Here is a 24,871-nt window from a genome sequence, read left to right on the forward strand (position 1 = left end):
TTCCTCACCCCTCCTCTAGATTAAGCCCATCTTGAAAGTCTCATCTCCCATCACAGTCCCAGAGATCCAATTCTATGGGAGTGCTCTTCAGTAGGACCTGCCCCCCTCCAAATGAAGTGAAATATCTCCCAATTCATCAGACAAAATCCCCCTATTCTGCTGCCTCTCTCATTCTCCTGTAGCAACTCCCCACTTGCCAAGGTACTCTAGGGTTCACTATCCCTCCACTGTTCACTCAGGGATTTGGTAGGAGTACAAGACCCAACCCTTATGTTTCCCACCTTCTCTCTCTCATTCTGTTGCGTTTCCCATTCTAAACTTGCATCCCACAAAAAGCATTGACATTGATTCATCTATAGGAGTTCAGGAAGTTAGTCGATGGTAGTTCAGTTTAACTCTTGCACTTAGTCCTATTTCATCTTCTTCTTACATTTTGATTCCTTTGTATCCCTTACTGATGCCTCTTGGAGTTTTGAGGGTTTTTAACCTCAATATTTCTCTCTCACTTAAAATAAACACCTCTAAATATGGGATACTACTAATTAGTGGATAAGTAATAATCATATTTTATAGTTGTACTTATTTTTATTATTTATATGTTGTTTAGGATGATGTTAGCAAGTAGAGTATTCTCCTCCTGATTTTTTTTAAGGACGTTTGTTGAATGACCATCTGTTTTTCATTCATGATTACACTCAACTTCTCAGGGAATGTCATTTTGACTTGCTTTTTCATTCCCTTCTCAACTTCTTATGGTCACAGGATAATCTAATTTCTTTTCCTCCATATTTCAAGGTCTTCCAGACATTGGAAAAGTTTATTGCTTTCATTTAAGTTGTTCAGTTTAGCCAATTTAGCTTTGGAGTTTGAAACACAGGTTGTTTGGTGTGTGTGTGTGTGTGTGTGTGTGTGTGTGTGTGTGTGTGTGTGTGTGTGTGCGTGTGTGTGTGTGTAGATAATCTATGGATTCTCCCAGTTGATTCATAGTGGTCTATCTTTAGACATTCTGAGCAGTTTTCTGGTATTATTTCCTGCATTGTGGCATTCAGTTTTTTTTTTAATTTGTCATGCTCTTCTTGGAGTCCTATGAACCTTAAGTTCCCTCTGCATAACTTGCTTTCAAGGTCAGTCACTTTGTCTTATATGGGATTCATATAGCTATAGTCATATAAAAAATGCTCTAAATCACTATTGATTAGGGAAATGCTAATTAAAACAACTCTGAGGTACCACATCATACCTCCTGACAAAACAGGAAAATGATAAATGTTGGAGAAGTTGTGGGAAAATTGGAACACTAATGCATTGTTGGTGGAGTATAAATTGATGCTTAGGGAAGTGAGCAGGACCAGGAGAACACTGTACACAGTAACAGCAACATTGTGCAACAACCAACTTTGTTAGACTTAGTTCTGAGCAAAGCAATGATCTAAGACAATTCCAAAAGACTCATGATGGAAAATGCTATCCACATACAGAGATAGAACTATGAAGTCTGAATGCAGATCAAAGCATACTACTTTCTCTCTTTTTTTGTTTTTTCTTTATCATGGTTTTTCCCTTTTGCTCTGATTCTTCTTTCACAACATGACTAATGTGGAAACATGTTTTAATATGATTGTACATGTATAGCCTATATCCAATTGCATAATGTCACAGGGAAGGGAGAGAGGAAGAAGGCAAGAAAAATTAGAACTCAAAGTCTTATAAAAGTGAATGTGGAAAGCTAAAACTAACTAAATACATCTTTAAAAATAAAAATAAAATATGTGGTCAAGAGAATGCTAAGAAGGTAAAAAAAAAAGTTCCTTTTTCTAGAGGGTTGTAGAGCTGAAGTGGGTATAGAGAAAATATCTGTCGTCTTTACTGGTCTTCAGTATTTTCTTATTGAGGAAGATATTACAGAGACCTCTTAGACTATCTTCAGAGAAGTCCCAGAAAAAAAGTATCCAAAGAAGAGTTGAAACATTTGAATTACCAGGGTCAAATCTCACTGTAATTGACAAGAGAAACATACAAAGCCCAGCCTTCATACATACATACCACACCCTCTCTTCCTTACTGAAAAAAACACAACTGGGGAGACTAGCTTTTGATTTCTGATCTTCCGTTGTGTACTCCTGACTGGTTGGCTTTAGATGAACAAGGAGTCCAAAGACATTACAAATTTTCCCGAGTCAGGGAAAGCATAGTCTCCATGGTTTCTTGCCAATACATGCAACCATAAGTAATTTGTAGGCAATACAACTTCACACAACTCAGATTTGCTCAGCTATTCACAAAAGGATGGTAATGCACAGGGGTGGTAGAAGAAGAGACTGAGGGAAAGATTTTCACAAAACATCAATCTTTCCAATGCTCACTTGTAAATTTCTTGGGCCTTCTCTTTGACCTTGGACTGATCTCCATACTTCAAATCTTCACAAGCTTCCCAGAATCCCAGGTTCTCCCCTGAAGAAGGTAAGAAGGACCAGACAGACATGAGCCAAAAGAGAAATGAGTTGCAGCAGAAGAGAAGAAAAAAGGAATAGGACAGCAGAGATTGATCAAAAAAATTTCATTCATTATTTACTACCTCCTTATAAATTCATTGGACTGCTACTTGCTTTCTGAATTCTGCAAAACACCCCTATCTTCAAATGGTTCATAGCGAATAATTACCCTGGGCTTAGTGCCAGGCTTTCCATTTATTGAAGTACACAAATCAAATCCCATTACAACAAATTCCATGAGGTCATCTGTTGTTCCTTTATTGTATTAGAATTTGATTGTGGCAAATATTGTTTGAAAAAAGCTGACCTATAACTAGGGCTTAGAAATCTTTTCTTTTAAATTTAAATTGAACTAATCTGCTATTTTTGGCAGATTATAATAGGATTTATCATCATGAGTTATTCCAAGGGAAGTATTTGTGAGTGTTCATGCATGCCTGTGTGGGGAAGGGTGTGTGAGTGTCTGTGTGCGTGTATGTGTGCATGTGAGTGTATGTGTGTCCCACTTCCCCAACTGGATTTAGGCAAGAATAGTTCCATCTATGTCTTTTGTATTATCCCCCTCTCTCCTCATCCATTATGCACAGAATGCAGAATAAAAGCTTCACTTAATAGCTTTGATGAATTGACTGACAGAGTAGTTAACATCCAACTAAGTGACTTTTTGCATGGTAAAGATCAACTACTTTAACTTGATGGGAGGAAAATTTTAATACATTTTTGGAGAAAGATATAGAAAGCAAAACTCCCAACAATCCTTTACTTTTTTCTCAACCAAGTCAGTGCCTCATCACACTTTGGTATATTATAAAAAAAGTCCATGAGTTTCCTTATCTTGACATTTTTCAGTTCAAAAGTAAGGTGGAGAGTAAAGGGAGAATTACTAGGGGGGAGAGGTTATATAAATAATGTGGCAATAGGAGTGTAAAATAGAGAGTGATGGGTATGATTTGGAAAATAGCAAGAAGGTCCCTCTTCATCCTTCTGTATGTAGGCAAGTTCTTGGACATGTCACAGATAGAAAAAAAAACGACATGGCAAACATTAGATTAGTTGGCAGTTGAAGTATGCTTGCAACTCAGGATTCCAAAGAGAAATATAATATTCCCTGTTCAGCAGAAGCTACAGGAAAGCAAAATTTTAGAATTGGAAAGGATCTTGGAGATAATCTAAGCCAGCCTCCAATAGCATGTACACTACTAATCAGGATATTGATTGTCATTGTACAGGAGCCAGTCTGTAAAAAACTAGCTAGTGAACATCCTTGTATTAGATTAAATACGATAGAAATGAACTATCTTCTTGTATGGGGGAGGCAATTAGATAACATAGGTAAGGTTAAGTTGAAGAGCTACCAGTTTATTTGCCTAATTTATACCTGAAGCCCACATATTGCCTAAAGGAGGGGATAGGCAACAGATAGCACAAGAATGACAGAAGGATTGTTACAAAGAACTCTTCTTACATTTAATAGAACTGTGGGTGTGGTATACCAAGGGTGAATTGTCAGCACCTGTATTTTGTCCCTTGGACCACTAGATGGAGCCATACTCATCTGTCCACTTGGTTGTCTGTGGAACTGAATGCATTTCTCTTGGTCTGGGTTTGATCACTATAATTAGGCTGTATTACAGACAAGGATTTTTAACAAGTCCTATCATAAAATAACTCTACAAGAAGCTGTAAAACAGGTTATTGGTATGTCAATGAGAATTAGCTAATGGATCCCACGGAGGAGAACAGAATCTCAATTGGAAGGGAAATGAGAGGCAAAGAACTGTTCTCATGTAGGTAACTTGAGTATCACACCTCAAATCGTTAGCTCTCCCTGAGGAGTGAGTTTGAGGACAGGGGATGATGAGGAGATGACTTTCAACAAAGCTCACACAACCAGTTTGCCTCTCTGCCCAAGGAAGGAAGGGTTTTTTGTTTGTATGTTTGTTTGCGTGTTGATCTTTTTTTGCCCTCTGACTTAGCTTCCTGATTTGACCAGCTATCTCTCACACATCATTTCATATTTGTGGATACTTGAGTGAACAACTTAAAAAGACCTTATTTTTCCTGAGATTGGACATCAAAGTTTATCCTGCCCAGTCAGGATAAATAACATATGACAAAGAAAAAAAAAAAAACAATAGCTAAAGAGAATCAGGAAGTGAAACATAAAAGACATTAATACACTGAGCTTTTCCATCCATTCCCCTTCTATGTTTGTCTCAGAATTTATGTTTAAGAAGAGAGAAAAAAAAGTTCAAGGATATGCGTCACAGTAGAGTCCTTAACCTGATGAGTAACCAGTCAGGGGAGGATGTGGGCAAAGGAAAAAGGTGAAAGTGGTGCTGGGACATGTGGCCAAGGTTAGCAGAGATGCTGTGAACTAGTCTTATGTGTTTGCCTTGCTCAAGGATTATTTGGCACTAGAGTCAGCACAGCCTGCATTAAGAAAGACCTGGGCTCAAATTCCACCTCTGCCAGTTGCTATCTATGTAACCATGACTCACTTAGCCTCAGTTTCCTCACTTGTAAATTGTAGATAATAATTCTTACAGTACCTATCCCACAGAGTGTTGTGAGGTTCAAATGAGATGAATTATGTAAAATACTCCGCAAACTTAAAAACCTTCTCTAAATGTCAGCTATTACCAGAATTGACAAATATTTCTGAAAGGAAGTAAGAACAACAGTAAGAACAAAAAAAATAATACTGTGAGAACATCCAGGAAAGCGTACTTTCCAGAGAACCCTCCCAAGATTCATTTGTGGCATAAAAAAGAGGATGTATAAGGGAGATAATTGTTAGACATACCACTGAATTCTTTCTTTAGAAAAAACTGGAAACTCTGTCTTCCCTTGGGATCTCGGATCAGTTCGCTGAAGTTAAAGGCCCATCGTTCTACTCTCATTTTGGTTGGGATGTCCACCCTGAAAGAGGAGAGAGGACACCTAGATTCAGAAATACAGATTCAGATTTAGAAAGTGCTTTCATCAGCTTTGGATGCTCTCCCCCACCCACCAACCTTCACAGAAGAGCAGACACAAGGAGTGGAAATCATGCTGAATCAGAAGTCAAAGACTAAGAATCAAACCCTGTCTTTGCTGCTTTCTACCCACAAGACCTCAGGCAAGTCACAACATCTCTGGGACTAAGTTTCTTCTTCTAGAAAATGTCAGAGTTGAACTAGATTATATCTAAATCAAGTCTCATGATCTCTAGTCCTAGAGAAAGGTTCTCTCTGTCCCCAAATAAATTTGACCTGTAAGAAAAAGAACTTGAAAGCAAGCAGGAACATTGGAATACTGTGCCTCACACACCTCTATACATTTTTACCCAGCCCTACAGAATAGAGATGTGTGACATTGTTTGCCACCTAGAGATATATGAGACACTGTCTCTGGCCACTCACAGCTTCATCAAATACTGCTTCCAGCTTTCCACACCTGTCCACGTAAAGTTGTATGGACCTTATAACTCAGTCCCTCTATGAAGATCACTACCAATTAAGTATTTCTACCCCTAGAAGGTAGGGACTCAATGCAGAACTAAGTAGTCATGGATTACCATCTTCATTCTCCCTTATCTTAGAACAGGAGTAGGGAACCTATGACCTCAATTCCACATGTGACCCTCAAAGTCCACAATTGTGGCCCTTTGACTCTAAACTTTACAGAACAAATCTCCTTAATAAAAGGATTTGTCCTGTAAAACTTGGACTCAGTCAAAAGGCCACACTTGAGGACCTTGAGGGCCACATGTGGCATTGAAGCCACAGGTTCCCCACTCCTATACTAAAACTTTTCAAATACTTTACAAATGGCTTTTCCCCTTTTTCTTTCTTTTTCTTTATTTTTTATTTCTTTATTTTTAATTTTGGAATAAAACAAGCATTTCCATAATATAGTACAATAAAAAAGACAATTGCACAAGAAACTGGAAATCCATCATGTAACAACTTGCTATTCCTTTGGTAGCTTACCAAGTTAAATCTCCAAGGATCCAAAACTTACCCTGGTGCCCCAGAGAAATGGAAGGGAATGTGTGTCCCAGGACAGACATACACATTTATTTTGGAGTGTTTCAGTGTCTCTATTGTCTCCCAGCACTTTGTTAACAACATGCTTAGGGATTACTTTGATCACTTTATGCTCACCTATCTAGAAGACATTTTTTGGTTTTCCCCCAAGTAGTTGCAGATGGTGGCCAACTGTGAGCCAACTTCTGACTTGCACCAAAGGCAGATCTTCAATTGAATCCAGTTCAAGAAATAGTCATTAAACACCCACAAAAATAAAAACCACTGCAGCCCTCAGGAATTCCTCAGGTTCTACGACTTCAACCTGTGCTTTTTATCCATAGGTTTCCCCCCAAAAAATGTATTGCCTAATATAGCTCTGTTGAAGTAAGTTGAATATTTTCACATGGATTTCAGCTATCCTCCAAGCCTCACTCAACGGCAAGCCAACATTTTGGCCAGCTTGATGTCATGCGGCCATTTATTGTGGAGGCAGATGATGTCATCATGTCCCAGTTACAAACTCTGTGAATGCAGCTTCTATCCCATCGACTAACCCCTGCTACTGAAGCAACACCTAGCCCAGAGAGATTTCACAACACAATTTGCTTTTGATGGCTGAAGATCTCAGGAGGTGCACAATACATCATCCATCATGGATAGCCCTTAGAAGACTGAAACATCCAGCATCAAAGAATCTCTGAGTTCATAAGATTTAGGAGAGATTTGGGAAGTTATCTAAACCAACCCCCTCATTTCGCGGAAGAGGAAAATGAGTGTGCAAGGATTTCAGAAATCATCTTGGTTAATTTCTACACAAATCATGAATCCCATTACTAAAAAGTGCGCCACTGGGCTTTAACGTACTTCCAACAGGTAAGTATTTTCACATACTAATTTCCACACCAATCTTTCACCGATGCTTTGCTTTGACTCCTAAGGGCTTGTTTGTTTTTCCTAACCAGTATCAAATCTATTTATAAATGTCTGGTCCTCCTATAAGGTTGCAAGCTCCTGAGGGATAGAAACTATTTCATCTTTGTAATCCCATTGCCCAGCACAATATATTGTAGGTGGTAGACACTTAATGGGGGCAGCTAGGTGGTGCAGTGGATAGAGTGCCAGGCCTGAGTCAGGAAGACTCATCTAACTAACTAAACTTACTAACTGTGTGACCCTGAGCAAGTCACTTAACCCTGTTTGCCTCAATTCCCCAACTGTAAAATGAGCTGAAGAAGGAAATGGCAAAAGCACTCCAATATCTTTGCCAAGAAAACCCCAAAGTGGGTCATGAAGAGTCGGCACTTAATTGACATTTGTTGTACTGGTGTTCATCTCTACACGATTTCCTTAGAAAAGCAACTCACTTCTCTGGTATAATGGATAGTACTTTAGGAAGGGGAGGGGAGGGATACAAGGGGCAATTACAGAGAAATGAAAACAAAATATATTAATAAAAATCTATATTTTTGAAAGATTATACTTAAGTATCTCCTCATCCCTCCATCTTCTAGGGCAATCTGTCTCAAAATAGCTTATATTTAGGGACTTTATTTTTATTCTCTTTATATTTATTCTGTATACAATCATATACATCCTCACTGTTTCCCCCATTAGGATGGAAGTGCCTTGAGAGCAAGGATTGTTTCTTTCTTTATCCCCAGCAGCTAGCACACACATTGGCACCTTGTTGTTGTTGTTCAGTTGTGTACAACTCTTCGTGACACCAGAGGGGGTTTTCTTGGCAGAGATACTGGAGTGGTTTGCCATTTCCTTCTCCAGCTCATTTTACAGATGAAGAAACTGAGGCAAACCGGGGTAATTGACTTGTCCAGGCTCATATGGCTAGTGAGTGTCTGAGGCCAGATTTAGATGCAATATCAATATTTGTTGACTGATCGATTGATTCCCTTCCATATCTTTACCATTATATGAAGCTACAGGCTAGTAAGGTCATAGGATCTCATAATCTATCTAATCCAGTCTCCTCATTTTATCTATAAGGAAACTAAAGACTAAAGAGATAGCATCACAAGCAGGATTTGAACCAAGGCCATTTAACTCCAGAGCTAATGCTCTTTCCACTGTACCCGACTGCCTCTTCAATGGGTAATTGAATGGATAACTGCATAATAATGATGATTATAATACTATTATAATTATTATTATATTGTATATTTATTATATATTTTAATTATGATTATATAGCAATGTATTGCTTATATCATTTCTGTATCATGTATTATAACACTAATGATACATTAACATAGCATGTAGAGTAGGTGAACTGCCAAGTATTCAAACTTTGCTTCAGAGAGCACAACTCCGATGGGCTGGCCATGTTGTTCAAATGCCAAATATACACTTACCCAAAAGACTATTTTATGGAGCACTCGCATGGGGCAGGTGATCACATGGTGGCCAGAAGAAATGATACAAGGACACTCTCAAGGTCTCTCTCAAGAACTTTGGATTTGATTGTGCAACATGGGAGACACTGGCACAGGACCACTCAGCATGGTATGCCCACAGAAGAAAAGGTGCTGTGCTCTTTGAGCAAAGCAGAATTGAGACAGCACAAAGTAAATGCAGGATGTACAAACTATCTGTGCCCAATCTGTGGTAGAGCATTCTGAGCTCATATTGGTCTGATCAGCCACAGTCAGACCCACTGAAATTTCACTTTACAATGGTGATGTCATTTTGGTCCTCTTCGAAGACGAAGGACAACAACCAACCAACCAACCAATAATTATAATATAGTATGATGTATCATAATATATACTATATACTATATTTTATCATAATATATAATAGTAATATTATTATATTATAGATCCTAGATGTGTATATGTTGATTGAACCGGAATTTTATACATATAACAAACTTATAGCATGGAAACTCCCTCCAACAATGCATACTGACAACTGTACTGTGATTTACAGTCTTAGAAAATTTGCCTGGGGCACTATGTGTTTAAGTGACTTGCCCAGAGTCACACAGCTAATGTGTCAAAATGTGGGACTTGTGCCCGGGTATACCTGATTCCAAAGCTGGCTTTTTGTCCTCTACACCGCAGTGTCATTCAGTAATGTATATAATAACAGTGATGTGATAATAAACACAAATCATACTAATTTTTAAAATAGTTAACAAATCACAAGAACTACCAGTGAGACCTTGAGCAAGTCATAACTTTTCTGGGGTATAGTTCCCCCATCTGCAAAATGAGAGGGATTTCTGAGGTTCCTTCTAACTCTAAATCTGTGAAACTATGAACCCAATAAATTAATTAGCAAAATTACTGAAGCAGGGCAGTCCTTTCCTTTCAGAAGCTTATAGTCTCCAGGAGTCTAAACCTTGATTCCCAAATTGTGTACCCTTAGGTGGGCAATAAACTTATAGGGACATCAAGGGATATTTTAAATTTAAATGTAATTATTTAATTAATTTTAAATTTAAATTTTACATTTTTCAGCTTAACTACTCAATAAACTCAATAAACAGAATTGTTAATATTTTTTTTGGCCTAGGGGCTCAATGAAAAAATTATTGAGCCACTAAGTGAACTATTACCTAAGAAAGTTTGGGAGCCTCTGGTTAACAATATATAAAGTAGGGGCAGCTAGGTGGCACAGTGGATAGAGTATCAGCCCTGGAGTCAAATTGAATCTGAAACTGAGTTCAACTCTGGCCTCATATACTGGACATTTACTAGCTATGTGACACAGGGCAAGTCACTTAACCTGGTTGCCTTGCAAAAGAAAAATAATAACCATATGTAAAGTACACAAATACATTTGAGTTTTGTTTTTTGAAATAATGTCTGGTACATACAATTTGGCATTTAGTTCCCAGAACTGGGTATCATCCGTTATCCAAGGGTTGCTAGGGAGACATCCTGACATGATAGGATCATTGGACAGGAACTGTTCGCTGTACTTCACAATTCTGAAAAGAAATTAGAAGAAAATTGATCAATCCAGAGACCCAGCTTGACTCCAGGAAACTAACAGTGAAGCATCCCTCCCTTCTTTTAACAGAGTTGGTGGATTATAGGCATGGAATGAAGCATATACTATAGCATAGAGGACTAATATGCTAGTTTATTTTGCTTTACTATTCTTCTTTATTCCCAGGGATAGTTCTATTGGTCAAAGGAGATGGCACTGATATAAAGAGAGCAACAATAAAAACTTTTTTTTAGGTGTTATATTTTTAAAGAAGAAAATAAACATATTTTCCTAGAAGTTCACCATTCAATTGATTCCATCCATAGTCTGTAAAAGTGTTAGGTTACCATGAACAAAACACTGTCTCTCAGTTCCAGGCATTTTCTCTTGCTATTGCCTATGCCTAGAATGCTCTCCCTTCTCAACCACATCTACAAACTTCTCTGGCTTCCTTTAAATGTCAGCTAAAACCCTACATTTTTACTGCAAGCATTTCTTAACTCTTCTTAATTCTTATCCCTTCCCACTGTTAATTATTTCCTATTTATCCTATAAATAACATGCTTTGTATGTACTTCTTTGCATGTTATCTCCCCCATTAGACTGTAAGCACCATGAGGTTAAGTAAGGTCTGTCTTTTGCCTCTTTTATATCCCTAGCTCTTAGCACAGTGCTTTGCATGTAGTAGCCACTTAATAAATGTTTATTGATCATTTGCTTCTCTTTCCCCTTTATCAACATAAACTCACAATAAGATTGTAACAGGTCTGGCGACACATTACTGGGTTTCCCAATTGGTTTGAGTCAGAGGTATGCTGGACTCAGCTGGAATTATTTCTTGAAAGCCAATTGTTAAATTTTCACTGAGAGCATTTACAATTCAGAAATTGGCAAATACTACAAATCAAGTCTTGATAAATTGTTTTAATTGTGGAAACTTAGAAGTTATGTAGAAAATGTTAATGATGCAGATTAAACTTACAAGTATGTCATGGGTCCTTTTTTTTTCAGAATCATTTGTTAAACATTTACCATTATACCTTAGAGCATTATACTAAGGAAGTTGAAATCATCTTTTTAAGGGTCAGTAAACTTCACAAAAAGAAGTCATGGATATATGGTCATAGCCCTGACCAAGCCAGCTGCCTGGAAAATGTCTACCATTGGTGGCAAGGGGAACTACGATCTCAAAAGGCTTGATCCCAATCTCCTTTGAAGTTGACATACACTGGGTCAGATTGTTACAAATATCCTCTCTAAAGCAAGCTACAGTGTTGGTGACCATGGAAATTACAGTGTGGTTATAAAGTATTTGTCTGACTTTAAACTTTAACAACTTTAAGTGTACATAGGATAGAAGCATATTGTAAATGACATATAAAAGCTGAGATCTTAAAAGTTTTAAAGGAATAGAGCTTGATTGTTTTTAACTTTCAACATAGGGGTACCTACTTGCAATGAATTTTTTAAACCAATTTTTGGTTGCTGCTCAGTAATTCTATGAATTGCTTTTGTGAAAAGAAATGAAAATTAATTAATCCAAAATTGACAATATTAACATGTACAAACTTTAAGAATCCATCTTTTATATGATCATGGTGGACTGTGATTGTGTAATAAGAAATAACAAGGGAGATGATTTCAGAAAATCTAGGAAGACATGAACTGATGCAAAGTGAAGTGAGCAGAACCAGGAGAACATTGTACACAGTAATGCCAATATTGTAACAATGATCAAGTGTAAAAGACTTAGCTACTCTAGTCAACACAACGATCCATGACAATTCCAAAGGACTCATGATGAAAAAAGCTATCCACCCCCAGAGAGAGAAGTGATGAATTCTGACTACAGATGAGAGCATATTTTTTCAGTTTCTTTATTTTTCTTGCTTTTTTTGCCCAACATGCCTAATATGGAAATATATTACATATGACCACATGGATAACAGATATCATATTGCCTGGCTTCTCAATGGGTGGGGAACAGAGAAAATTTGGAGCTCAAAATTTAAAAAAAAAATGTTACACAAAAATATTAAAAAATTTAAAAATTAAGCACCTACCTTTCATATGACATTTACAATGAAGTCTATCATTTCTATAGCTAAAGTTAATAAAGTTTAAAGTTGTATACAGGCTTTATAACCAACCTACATAGTTTCCTTTCATAAAAATATTTTCCTTCCTTCTCTTCCCCCCTATAGTATTGAATGGTAGCTCTGACTGAACCCTTAAACATAGTTGGTTCAGTGCCACATATGTGGACCTCATCTTAACCATGGCCTTGGTTGTTTAGACAAATGAGAAGGCTCATTATATTACCATTTCTGGTCAATTCTTAGCACAATGTTAGGAACAGTGTGGGAGTTCAATAAAATCCTGTTGAATGAATAAACTTGCTATGCCCTAATTTCAGTTCCTGCCTATGACAAATACACCACTGAAATATAAGCTAGGGGATTTCTTGTTTCTTAGTATTATGATTTGAAGTCCTTTAAAATTACCAAGTATTATAAGGAATGAGCTTATTATCTGCAAAGCAGAGGCAAAGGTGATGAGCCACCCTCCCACACCAGTCTCTTTATCAAATATTTTATATGTATTTTTGAACATTTTCCTCCCTTGGAAAAAATAAATCTCTCATATTTGAAATTCACAGCTGGTTCAACTTTTTTTTAATTCCTTTTTATTTTTACAAAGTTGTCATACATCAACAAATAGGAGCATTTCCTTATATGTACAAAGAATAGAGGAAAAAGGGGGACTGTATATGAAAACTTTAATCTTCATTTTGCATAGTTTGGGATTAGGTTTGGGAATTTTTTTTTTCTATAGGGAGGTATATTTCAAATATAATATGGTAGTTTTAACATTGCCTTGCTTATCCCCTTCTGAACTTTCTTCTGTCCACCTCTCTATATTTTTTAATGATTTGTTGATGTGCTTTTCTTTCTTTTCTTCCCTTTTGTTGTATCACTATGACACAGACACATACTGTTCCTCCCCTCCTACAGAGTTGGGTGTATAACTTGAGATGAGCAATAACTTTGATGTGGTTTCATTTTGTGACAGCAATGGTCACATATGTGTGCTTCTGCTGACACCAGACTGATGGAGGAATTTGATCTTGATCAGATGAAACCAAATTAAGCTTATTTCTCCATCTTTATTTAGTTCTCTGTCAGTTAAGTACTCAGGAATCAGTCTGAGCTGACTCCAGCACACCCCTACTTAAATGCCATTGAAAATCTTATTAATTATTAGCTGTAATCAAGGTTAGATTTGGGGAAATGGATTGCTCATCAAAAGTACGTTTAATGTGGTAAGTGTATTTTCATGATTAAAAATGAAAAACTATTGTCATCAGCTTGCGGAATCATGACAAATCATGGAAAACACATGATTAAAACCAAGAAAGCCACATTGCATATTCATTAATTTTTTTAAAGATAAGAAAAATTATAAGGTTTTTTATTGTTAAGTCATTTCAGTCATACTTGACTCTTCATGACCACATCTTTAGGGTTTCCTTGCCAAAGATTATGGAGCGGTTTGCTATTTCCTTCTCCGGCTCATTTTACAGATGAAGAAATGGAGGCAAACAGTGTTAAGTGATATATCCAGGGTCACACAACTAGTAGGGGGTGAAGGTCAGATTTGAATTCAGGAAGAGGAGTCTTCCTTATTCCAGATCTAGCCCTCTATCTACTGCATCATGAAAGTGTCCCATAAAGTTTATTATATGTCAATACATTTCTTTTACTTTGTCCCAGTTAATTTGTATGCCGCTGTAACTCTTCCCCTTACAAACAGGAACCCTTCCTTGTAACATATAAGTATTCTGAAATTAATGCCAAATTATGTAAAACAAGTGATTACAGCAAAACAAAATATTACAAAAATGACAACTTCTTAAGGATATAAAATTTGTAAGGTTTATTATGTAAGTCAATAAAATTGATTATTTTACATGGTTTTGGCTAATTTACATGGCACTGTAACCCTCTATCTCCTCCACAAAAAGTAAAAGCCCTTCCATATAACAAAGAGAGTACCATTAAAAAAAATCCACATATTGGCCATGTCAGAAAATACATGTATTCTGCACATTTAGTACTTCATCTCTCTGTCAAAGGATAGAGAGTATGATTCATCATCAGTGTTCTGGAGTTGTAATTGGTCATTTAATTGATCACTGTTATTAAGACTTCTGTAAATGTTTTCCTTTACAATGTTGTAGTCATTAAGTAATTATACTGTTCTATGTATTTTACTCTTCACCAGTTCATAAAAGTCATTCCAAGTTTCTCTGAATCCATGCTTTTCATCATTTCTTATAACACAATAACGCATTAAGTATTAAGCTATGGGCATCCACTTCTTTTCTCCAGTTCTTTACTACAATGAAAAGGATTATTGTAAATATGTTTGCACACATGGGCCTTTTTATCATTCTCTGATCACCTGGGGAAAGAGGGAAGGGAGGGAATGAATAGTATATGCCTACTGGTAAAGGCTATCACTGGGTCAAAAAGTATGAGTAGTTTAGTGATTTGGGAGGTTTTCCAAATTGCTTTTTGGAATGGTTGGACCACTTTACTACTCTACCAACAGAGCATTAGTGTGTCTGTCTTGTTACAACTCCTCTAGAAAGTGTCATTTTCTTTTTTTTTTTTTGTGAGGTTTGCCAGTCTTGTGATTGTTGTGGAGAATGTTCTCTTATTATTCATGATTTAGAGGTTTTTTTCATATCATTAATGATGGCTTGCCTGCTTTTGGGGATTCCCTATTCATATCCTTTAGCCATTTGTCTGCTGGGGAATGGCTTTTGGTCTTACATACTTGTATCAATTCCCTATATAATTAATCCTCAACATTAGTGAATTTAACTTCCTGACTTGAAGCATTTGTGTGTTTTTATTAGTAACCTCATGGTAGAGGGAAAAAATGAGAGACAAAATGGATGCAAGTTTGTGGAATGGCTGGTATCCTACTAGGCATTTCACTGGTCTTGTTCACCCTACTGTTGTAAAGGGCTCTCCCAAGCATTCTTCAATAGTTTCATTATTTTGTATTGCAATTATGCCCCCAAAGTGAAGCACAAGTACTTTGTGCTCTAAGTTCAAGCATTCAAAATCAGTGATGTGACTTAGTAGAAAAATGAAGGTATTAGATAAACTTTGTGCCACAATGTCTGCAGTCATTATCAGTCATGAGTTTGTGTTAACAAATCAAAGATTTGTCGTATCCACAAAAAAGAGGAAAGTATTTGTGGTACTGTAGATTTTATGTATTATGAGAAGTGAATATTGTCTGAAATTAATTTTTTATTGCGATGTTAGTACAAAAAGTCACAGGATTCTAGGGAATTACTAGCAAAAAAATGTTTTGCATGTTACCAATTTTATTTTGTGTACTGCATTTTTTGGGTTATTTCATGGTTACTGTGTTAAGAAAAGTGCACATTATCAAAACTGTTATTTGCTTATGAAGAATTGTATGCAGAAAAGTGTATTTTCAGCAATCTCTAGTGAAAGATTACAGTTTTTGCTAGTCATGGGAACCTAACCTATTTCTCAAAGGTTCAGTGGGTTAACATTAGTGTTTTTTACTTTTGTACCATTTTCTAGGAATGTTACCCCCATGAAAGTTGAGAATTGATTGTATATTATAAATATTAGAATCTTATCAGAGAAATTTGCTACAAAGATTCTTTCCCAATTAGCTATTTCCTCTAATTCTAACTGTGTTGCTTTCTTTATACAAAAAGTATATAATTTTTCATTGTATTCATTGCAATCCTTTCTATCCTTTGTTTCATCAAAATTCTTCCCCTATCTACAGCTATCCTTCTTTGTATATATCCTTCTTTGTTCTTCTGATTTGTGATATGATCTTTATATCTAGAATATATATATATATATATGAACGTATGTACTCATTTGGAGATTATTGTGGTATATGGCATGTGATGGCCACCTAAACTTAATTTTAGCCAAAGCACTTTCCAGATTTCCCAGCAATTCTTGTCCAATAATAAGTCTTTTGTATTTGGAGTCTGTAGGTTTATCAAACACTGAGCTACTCTTTTCAAGTGCTTTTGAGTTTTGTGTACCTAATCCATACCACTGATGACTTTTCTATTTTTTTTTCTAATTTTTCTATTTTTTAACTTAGTACTTACTATTAATACCAAATAGTTTTAATACTATTTGAAAACTGATACAGATATATTCACTTCCTTCCTATCTTTTTTATTTGAATTTCTGGTTTTTTGTTTTTCTGGGTAAATTTTATTTTTTTTTTAGTTCTGTAGAGTAAGTCTTTGGTAATTTGAATCTATAAATTAATTTAAGTAATATTGGAATACCACATTATATTGGCATGGCCTTATCATGTGCAATTAATAGTTGTCTAATTATTTATTTCTGACTTTACTACCAAAAAGCATATTTTGTAGTTGTATTTAAATAATATTTGTGTCCTCTAAGTAAATTATCATGTCATCTGCAAAAAAAAAAGGATAATTTTGTTTGCTCTTTGCCTATGCTTAATCTCTCTTTTTCTTGCCATAATAGTGGTGACAATAGACATCTTTGCTTTATACTTGATCTTACTGGAAAGACCTCTAGCACTTCTCAATTACGTGCAATGCTAATTCTTGATTTCACATAGTTACTTTACCAAAATAAAGAATGGTCCATGTATTTCAGTGCTTTCGAATGTTTTTTTTAAACATTGAGGAGTATTGTATTTTGTCAATGTTTTTTCCTGCATCTATTGACACAATAGCGATTTCTTGTGTTTCTTGTTAATGTGATCTATTACATCATAGTTTGCCTAATGCTAGACCTCTCCATGCCTTGCATAAATACAACCTGATTATACTATCTAAACTTTTTGAATATGCTGCTATGCCTTCTGTTATTTTTTTCAACATTTTAGCACCAATATTTATTAGACATTAATCCATATTTTTCTTTCTCTGCTTTATCTCCTCCTGCTTAAATACCAGGACTATATTTATCTTGTGGAAGAAGTTTGGCAGGATCCCTTCATTTCCTTTTTTTAACCAACAGTTTATGTAATGTGATGATTGTTGTTTGATGTCTTTTATATCATTCACTTATAAATCCATTTGATCCTATAGTTATTCCTATAAAGTTTTTCCAAAACTTTTTGAGGTTGAATTATTTAAATTCTTCATTTCTTAGTCTCTTAATCTTGGCATTTTATAACTATGTTTATTTATAACTTTTCATCAGTTTTATTTGTTATCCATTGAGTTGGCATATAATTGGGAGAAACGGTTTCTAATAATTTAATTTCTTCATTTGTTGTGAATTCTTTTTAATTTTTGCTATTAGTCCATCTCATTTTTAAAGAGAAAAACTAGAAATAGTTTATTTATTTCATTCAAGTTTCTTTTTCTTTTAACACTCCTACTGCCAGCTTCATTTCATGGAGGAAGGAGTTTATTTACATTGATTTTTGGTTCCCTTTCCATTAGTCTTCCTGAAGCTGTTTTCAGATATGTGCTGGAATTTATGAGGAAGAACTAAGTTTCTCTTTAACTTTCCCCATAACCCTCTTAACTGGAAGTCTTAGCTCAACCTCCAAATGTTCTGAACTACGATTAGCTTGTACCTAACTCTGTGAATAATAGGTCAAATGTCAATTAGATATTAACAGGTAACAGCAATTTATGGTAATTAACTAGCATTGGTGGCAGTCATGGAAGTAGGTAAACTAAGGCTTGGATATCACACTTTCTCATTTCTTCAGAAAAACGCCTAGGTCTATGCACTTTCACCAATCATGTAAACACTGTGGCTGAATTAAGGTATAAACTTCAACCCCTAGATTTTGTACAAAAACAAATTTCCTCCAGATGAGGCCTGTGGTTTTGAATCACCACTTATTTTTAGGCAGGTAGGCAACGTGGAAAAATGGTTGTGCTTCTAACCTAAAGGGTGAGCACTTTGCCTACAGAGAGGTTAAAACCACATTGCATATTCCATGAGTCATGGGAAAGTCACCTGCACTTTAAATGTGGTGTGATGGAAAAAGGACATAGAAGACAGATTCAAATCTCAGTTCCAACACTTAGTAACTATAACCTGGAGATACATTACTTAACCTTGTGCCACTTTGCTTTCCTTTTCTATAAAAAGTGGGTAATAATATTTATACTACCTAATTCATGAGGATATTGTGAGGAAACCATTTATAAAGCTTCAAATAAATCTAAAGCATTATTATTACTGGAGATCAGTGCTACTGTGCAACCAAAGTCAGAATTTTGATAAACAGAATGTGGCTTAGAAGTAAATCACAAGGCATGTGGTCACACTAACAAAGATATCCTAATGTCTACTACAATAATGATTACAGTTTTGGTTAAGTCCTTTTCTTTTGATGAAATATTATTTTATTTAAATCCTGATAGTGATGGGGAAAAATAAAGAAGTAAATCATATATATGTATGTATAATGCGTGTACATGTATATGTATATATACATATATGTGTGTATGTATGTATTCATATATATGTATGTATAATGCGTGTACATGTATATGTATATATACATATATGTGTGTACGTATGTATGCAACAGCAGGAATTAGCCCCTTTGGCTTTATTTCTGTTTGTATCTCATTTTTCAACCTGATCTTTAAGTTAAATAATGATAGTAATATCTGATATTTAGGTAGCATCTTACCCACATGATCTCATTTGACCCTCCCTTTGTGAGGTAGGTTATATAAATATTATCATTTTCATTTTACATATAAAGAAACTAGGAGTCAAAAGACTTAAGTGATTTGCCCAAGGTCACATTCCTTGAAAATGACTGAACCAAGATTTAAACCCTTGTCTTCAGGCTCCAAGTAGAACATTCCTTCCACTTAAACAATAGTGAGAAAACAAGAACTAAACTACTATCCAAGGTCTAATGAAATCTAGCAGAATGTAATGGAAACAAACTATATCCCTAATTTGTTTTCAAATCAGACAATGGGACTAAAAATTATTTACAAGCTTTTCTCTTGTCTATTTGCCTTCTATTTAGTGATACTGAATAGTGTGGGGAGAGGCTAGGGTGGAAAGTTATGACTTACTTATAGACAGTTATCATTATTAACTAAGATTTTCCCAAACTAAGGATTTTTACCCACTTTGATGCCAAAAAACCCCCAAAAGACACCACCATTTTCCATCCTAATAATGCTGTGATGTTGGCAAGATGAATGGAGTTGTAGATAAGAGACTTAGAAGCAGGAAGACCCCATCTTTCTGTGATGCTGGTCAAGTGACTCTGAACCTCTCAGGACCTGGGTAACTCTTTAAGACTAGAAGTTATAGATAAGTTGTTGATCTTCAAGAGTAGAGAGATCTTCTATGATGGGAGTTCTCTACCCCAATGAAATCATATATCTAGACCTGAAAAAAAATATGCTAACATGGTCTGAGTACTTGATTAGTCACTTTATGGCTAGCTCCTCAGGAATAAATAAAATCTGTTCATATCTGCCCAGAAAACTTCCAGAGTTAAGAAGAAATTTGTCAAGGAGAATATTTAATTATTTTTTAAATTACTTACTCTTTAGGAATTATGGTGTCCCTTAGAAGAATGTGAAAGATACTACGGAGGTTATAACTGGGAAGGTTTTGGCCATATCAAAGAGACTTACCTATCAGTGCGATGAGATTTAGATTCAAAAGTTTCCCTGTGATCGTTTAAATGTAAATTGAATCTATAACAGCAACATAAGTATACCATGGTAAAATCTTCCCTTTCTGACACTTGCTAGCTGTGGGACCACGGACAAATCACTTCATCTCTCTGAGTTTCTATTTCCTATATGCAAAATGGTATCTATTCACAGGCCTATTGTCAGGATCAAATAATATGATGCACATAAAATCTTGTAATCCTAAAAGTTCTGTGCACTGCCACAGGAGGCAGCGGGTTATTCAAAATTGAAGGTCCTTAATAAAGAGCTGGAGGACCACTTGCTAAGTGCATGTGGAGGATTGTCCTTTTTAGTTACGGGTTGAGCTAGAGTTCTCTTTCAGCTCTAATGTTTTGTGATTTTGAAATGTCTGCAATTATTATTCAGAAGCTTTTGCTGATAACTGTAAATGTTTAATGACAGTAGCCAATAGCACATCTTGATGACCCACCCTAAAATTAAAACTGGAAATAAAGCTGGACTCCAAATACATTCTAGATTTTCCTTAAAATATCATCTGTGACATTGCCCAGTGCAGTCTGATCACTTGGGATTTATTCTGGGATAAGAGTTGTTAACTAAATTGCCAAGATTCTGACCCATGGTTTCAAGATGATCAATCTCAGAGTTGCCTGATCAGGCATAGGCCAACTAGAACCACTTTCCCATCTTCCATCCCAACCTTATGTAACACTTCTGCCGACTCAGATTGAGTAATGCCTTTAAAGGCACCTCTGTCACCATGATGCACTATACACATGTAGTGGGACATAACTCCTGATTAGCTAAGAGAACATTGCTCGTAACTGTGATTCTAATATCTACATGAGTAAAGTACTTCTTCAGGTGGTTGGAGGACTTCAAAAGAGGCAGTTGTTAAAGGCAAAAACAGAATTTTGGATGGTGGATAGAATCTAGCTCCGTACCACATCTCTTGACTTTCAGCACCTGCAACCACAGAGAATGCTAAGAGTGGATTCCCCTTGATGAAACCATATTCTCTATCTTTGATTGAGCTGAGATCTGATTTCACTACTAGTTAAAGAGTTAATTTACTCTCTTACATATGCTTTCGTCTGTTTTAATATGTGGAACTTACTCAATTTCTGCTTCTCATTTACATTGCTAAAGAAATGCTCTAAGCTATTCATGATGGCTTTTTTATAACTATCACTTGGTGGAAAGGGGCTAAGAGGGCAAGAGTGAGCTATATGAAAGGTAACTTTTATTCTGAAATATTTAGCATCATACCCCTAGACTACAGATATCTGAGATGTGGTAGACAGGTATAATCTTAACCTAAAAACCCTTTCGGAGACAGGAGATAGAAGCTTGCAGTCAGTCATGACTCTCTTAATGTTCCTCATATAGCTGTAAATTACAGTTTCCCTTGGAGAAGGGGTGGAATAGATTCCAGATCAAGTATGTATTCATACCACACGTGGGCCAGCCATATCTTTACATATACACAGCCCAAACACTTACATTTCCACTTGTTTAAAACTTCATCTGCATGATTACAAAGTCAATAACATACCCTCCAAGAGAGACTGATGATTTCACTGTAGACCTCAGTAAAGCTTGTTGGTAGTACATCATCTGTAAGGGACAAAAATATTAGAATATATCCAACCTCACACCTATCTGAACAGATAGTATCTGTTCCTGAATCACCTCTAATGGACTAGCAGTTCCCTCCCAAATCTCAGGTTCAAGGTGTCCTCATTAACACCAGAAGATATGTTTCCATGGTTCATGGAGCATGGTGACCCCCAACTTCCAATTCTTTAATTGCTAACTCCAAGACAAGTGGTCTTTACCAACTTTTCATTTGTTATTTAAGAGACAAGACACTGATTGAAAAATGCTCTAGAAATTCCTAAACAGAGAGATGGGAAATAGATTCTGGAGCGCCATCTTCCTTCACATACTGTTGACAAACTCCAATGATTGAAAAAAAAACAGGAAGTAGCAAATCCTGACATAGATAATACTTTCATCACTTCCTGGTTCTAAAGTTGATATTAAACAGTCTCTGTCCTCTTTTCGTTCTCTGCCCCATGCCCATCAGCACAAGCTGCTTCCCTGTCCAACATTGACCCTGGCACAAAGAACATATGGTATGCCTCTGTAAGAAGCACTTCAGATCCAAGGATGGCCATTAATAATTTCCTACCCTGGAAAGACTCTGAAAGGCCCTATGGAGAGAGGTATGGGAGGGGGGAGTAAAGAACAAGGGCTATGGTAAGATGGACAAAATACAAAACCCAATCCCAGATCCATAGTTAGCAGTACTGTTCAGTTCAGATCATACAAATCAAAACCATAGAAAAGCCAAAGTCTTTCAACAGATAGAAATGATAGACATTCCAAAGTCTGTCAAATTTGTTGCATTAACACAAAATTTAACCTTACTGGAGTTTATTAGAGTAATTACCTCTTTTCTGACCAAGGCAATTGTTATTTTCTGTAAAACAAAATACAAAGCTCGTTAAGCAATGAACAAAATGACTTTACTTTTTAAAAATGAACTTATCTCCTCCTTATTTGAATAATTGAACATCTCCAACCCTGACCAAACCACAGCAGAGAACAGCAGAGGTAAATCTGATGTACCAATATCATGTTCCAGTGCTCTAAGAGCACCATCCGTGAATCTTATGGTTAGGTATGAGTTGTTTGATTCTACCACAACATACATAGATGTACCTACAATATAAAACTGAGACAATCAATAATGATAGCTTATATTTACACAGTGCTTTGAGCCTTGGTGACAGTATTATTAACCCCACATTTCAGATGAGGAAACTGAGGTTCAGACTGGAATTCACAAAATCAATACAGCTAGCAAGTGACTGAGTTCATATTTAAGTCTTCTGACTCTTAAGTCCTGTGCTTAGACTGACCTATCTAGTCAAAAGAACTTTGAGGTTGGGTTTTCAGTATTTTTCTGACTGTATATCTATCTACATATAGCATATAAATGTAGACATGTATATATGTATGCCTATATACTTATAGTTTTTATATATAATGTTCATAGGTATATGCATATATAGAGATATGTTTGATTTTATGCTCTCTTGAATATATGTGAGGGTCAGTGAAGTGTGACAGAGGGACAGCCCTGGAATAAAAAAACCCTGGAATCAATTCATACCTGTGTGACCCTGTGTGACCATGGGCTAGTCACTGAATTTCTTGGTGCCTTAGACAACTGTCTAAGATTATAAACTGCAAGGGATCTGCTCATCTGAATTAGTACACAGAGTTTGTATGTTGGAAGTTTCCTATACCAACGAAAACTTAAATCTGGGCCCTCCCCAAAAATAGATACGTGTGTGCTCTATCAAGTCACCTTTACATACCTAGCTATACTGAATGAGTTTATTAATAGATTTATTCCTCAGTAATGACTGATTCTATATTATAGAATGAAAATGGAAATATCTCCCCCCAAAATTAACTTTACAATTTAGAGTCTCAAAAATATATATCTGCTGTGAGCACGATCTTGGGGCTATGTTTAAACTAGTGTAGGTCTCATTAGATATCATCCACAAGATGGCGCTATCCCCAAGAAGCAGTTTTTGCCCTATAATAGCCAGATTAACCGTGGATATAAAGAATCAGAATTGTGAAGTAAGTTACTCCAAATTCAGTTCGGTCAAAATTAGGGCTTCTCAGAGAGAGGTCTTGATGACTTTCTAACTTATGTCTCCCATTAAAATCAACAAAGAACTCCTCTAGCTCAAAAAGGAAGTCTCTACCCTTTTCTTACTTCCTGATTCAATGGGTGATCCAAAGCTCTTTCCCATTAAACACAAAGTTACTTTCAGTCTCATTTTTACAGGCCTGATTTTTTGACTTCAGTATTGTTTTGTGCTTTGACTCACAAGTTCTAGGATGATCCTTAAAATTCAGGAACTCTAATATCTGTACTATTAGAACTAATTTAGTTTTTACATCAACGATCTATGATTTTACTAGAGTGGGATCTCTTGTAACTTAATAGATAAATCTTAGAGAGTTGACCAAAGTTCAGTGACTTGGTAAGATTTGAATTCAGATTTTCATAAGACTATCTGGTATTCTTTCTACTATACTACCATACCTCTCAAATGAGTACTTCACTAGTAATAAAATCACAACTCTGAAGAGCTTTATTCTAGTTACTCTGAATTACTTTATCTGCGGGTTTTAAAATTCTTAGCCCATTCTGCCAATCATGAAAATAAGTACTGCCTTATACGACCAAGACAGTAAAAAACAATTTCTAGCAAGAAACATGAAACAGACTCACTTTTCAATTTCATTTTTGTTTTTAACAAGGTTTGGGGAGGGTGGAGAAGAAGGTGGGAGAGAGATGGGACAAAAAGTTCTTTGTGTGTTTGTTGCCTCACATATCCATTTACTTACAAGTCAGGACATCACCCTCCTGATCTCAGTGGTCCTCTCTGTGAATGAAGCATGTACAACAAAGGAAGATGGGGAGCAGAAAAGGGAAGTAAAGAGGGAGGTCATGTATAAAGTGGAGGAGACCCTTTGCCCACCCTTTCTACTACTAACTGTACCTTCAGTCACTTCCTCTGACTTCCTGGTCAAGGAGGCAAGGGTAGAAAACTTCTTCCTTCCCGTTGTCATCTCTCTATCTCCATCACTCAGTAAAACTC

General features: G+C 36.1%; 1 protein-coding gene across 1 annotated transcript in view; it reads right to left on the minus strand.

The window, feature by feature from the left end:
- The window catches only part of RGS9 (regulator of G protein signaling 9), a 98,632-nt gene that overhangs the window by 13,903 nt on the left and 59,858 nt on the right, over window positions 1-24,871 (minus strand). Inside the window, exons 10-14 of the mRNA XM_072645491.1 lie at window positions 22,633-22,662; window positions 21,733-21,794; window positions 10,341-10,454; window positions 5,299-5,414; window positions 2,364-2,451 (exon numbers count right to left, since the gene is read on the minus strand). Coding sequence (XP_072501592.1) covers window positions 2,364-2,451; window positions 5,299-5,414; window positions 10,341-10,454; window positions 21,733-21,794; window positions 22,633-22,662 — 410 coding nt within the window. The remainder of the gene's footprint in view (window positions 1-2,363; window positions 2,452-5,298; window positions 5,415-10,340; window positions 10,455-21,732; window positions 21,795-22,632; window positions 22,663-24,871) is intronic.

The sequence above is a fragment of the Notamacropus eugenii genome, chromosome 2, assembly GCF_028372415.1.
Source record: "Notamacropus eugenii isolate mMacEug1 chromosome 2, mMacEug1.pri_v2, whole genome shotgun sequence".
In the NCBI taxonomy this organism is placed as follows: Eukaryota; Metazoa; Chordata; class Mammalia; order Diprotodontia; family Macropodidae; genus Notamacropus; species Notamacropus eugenii.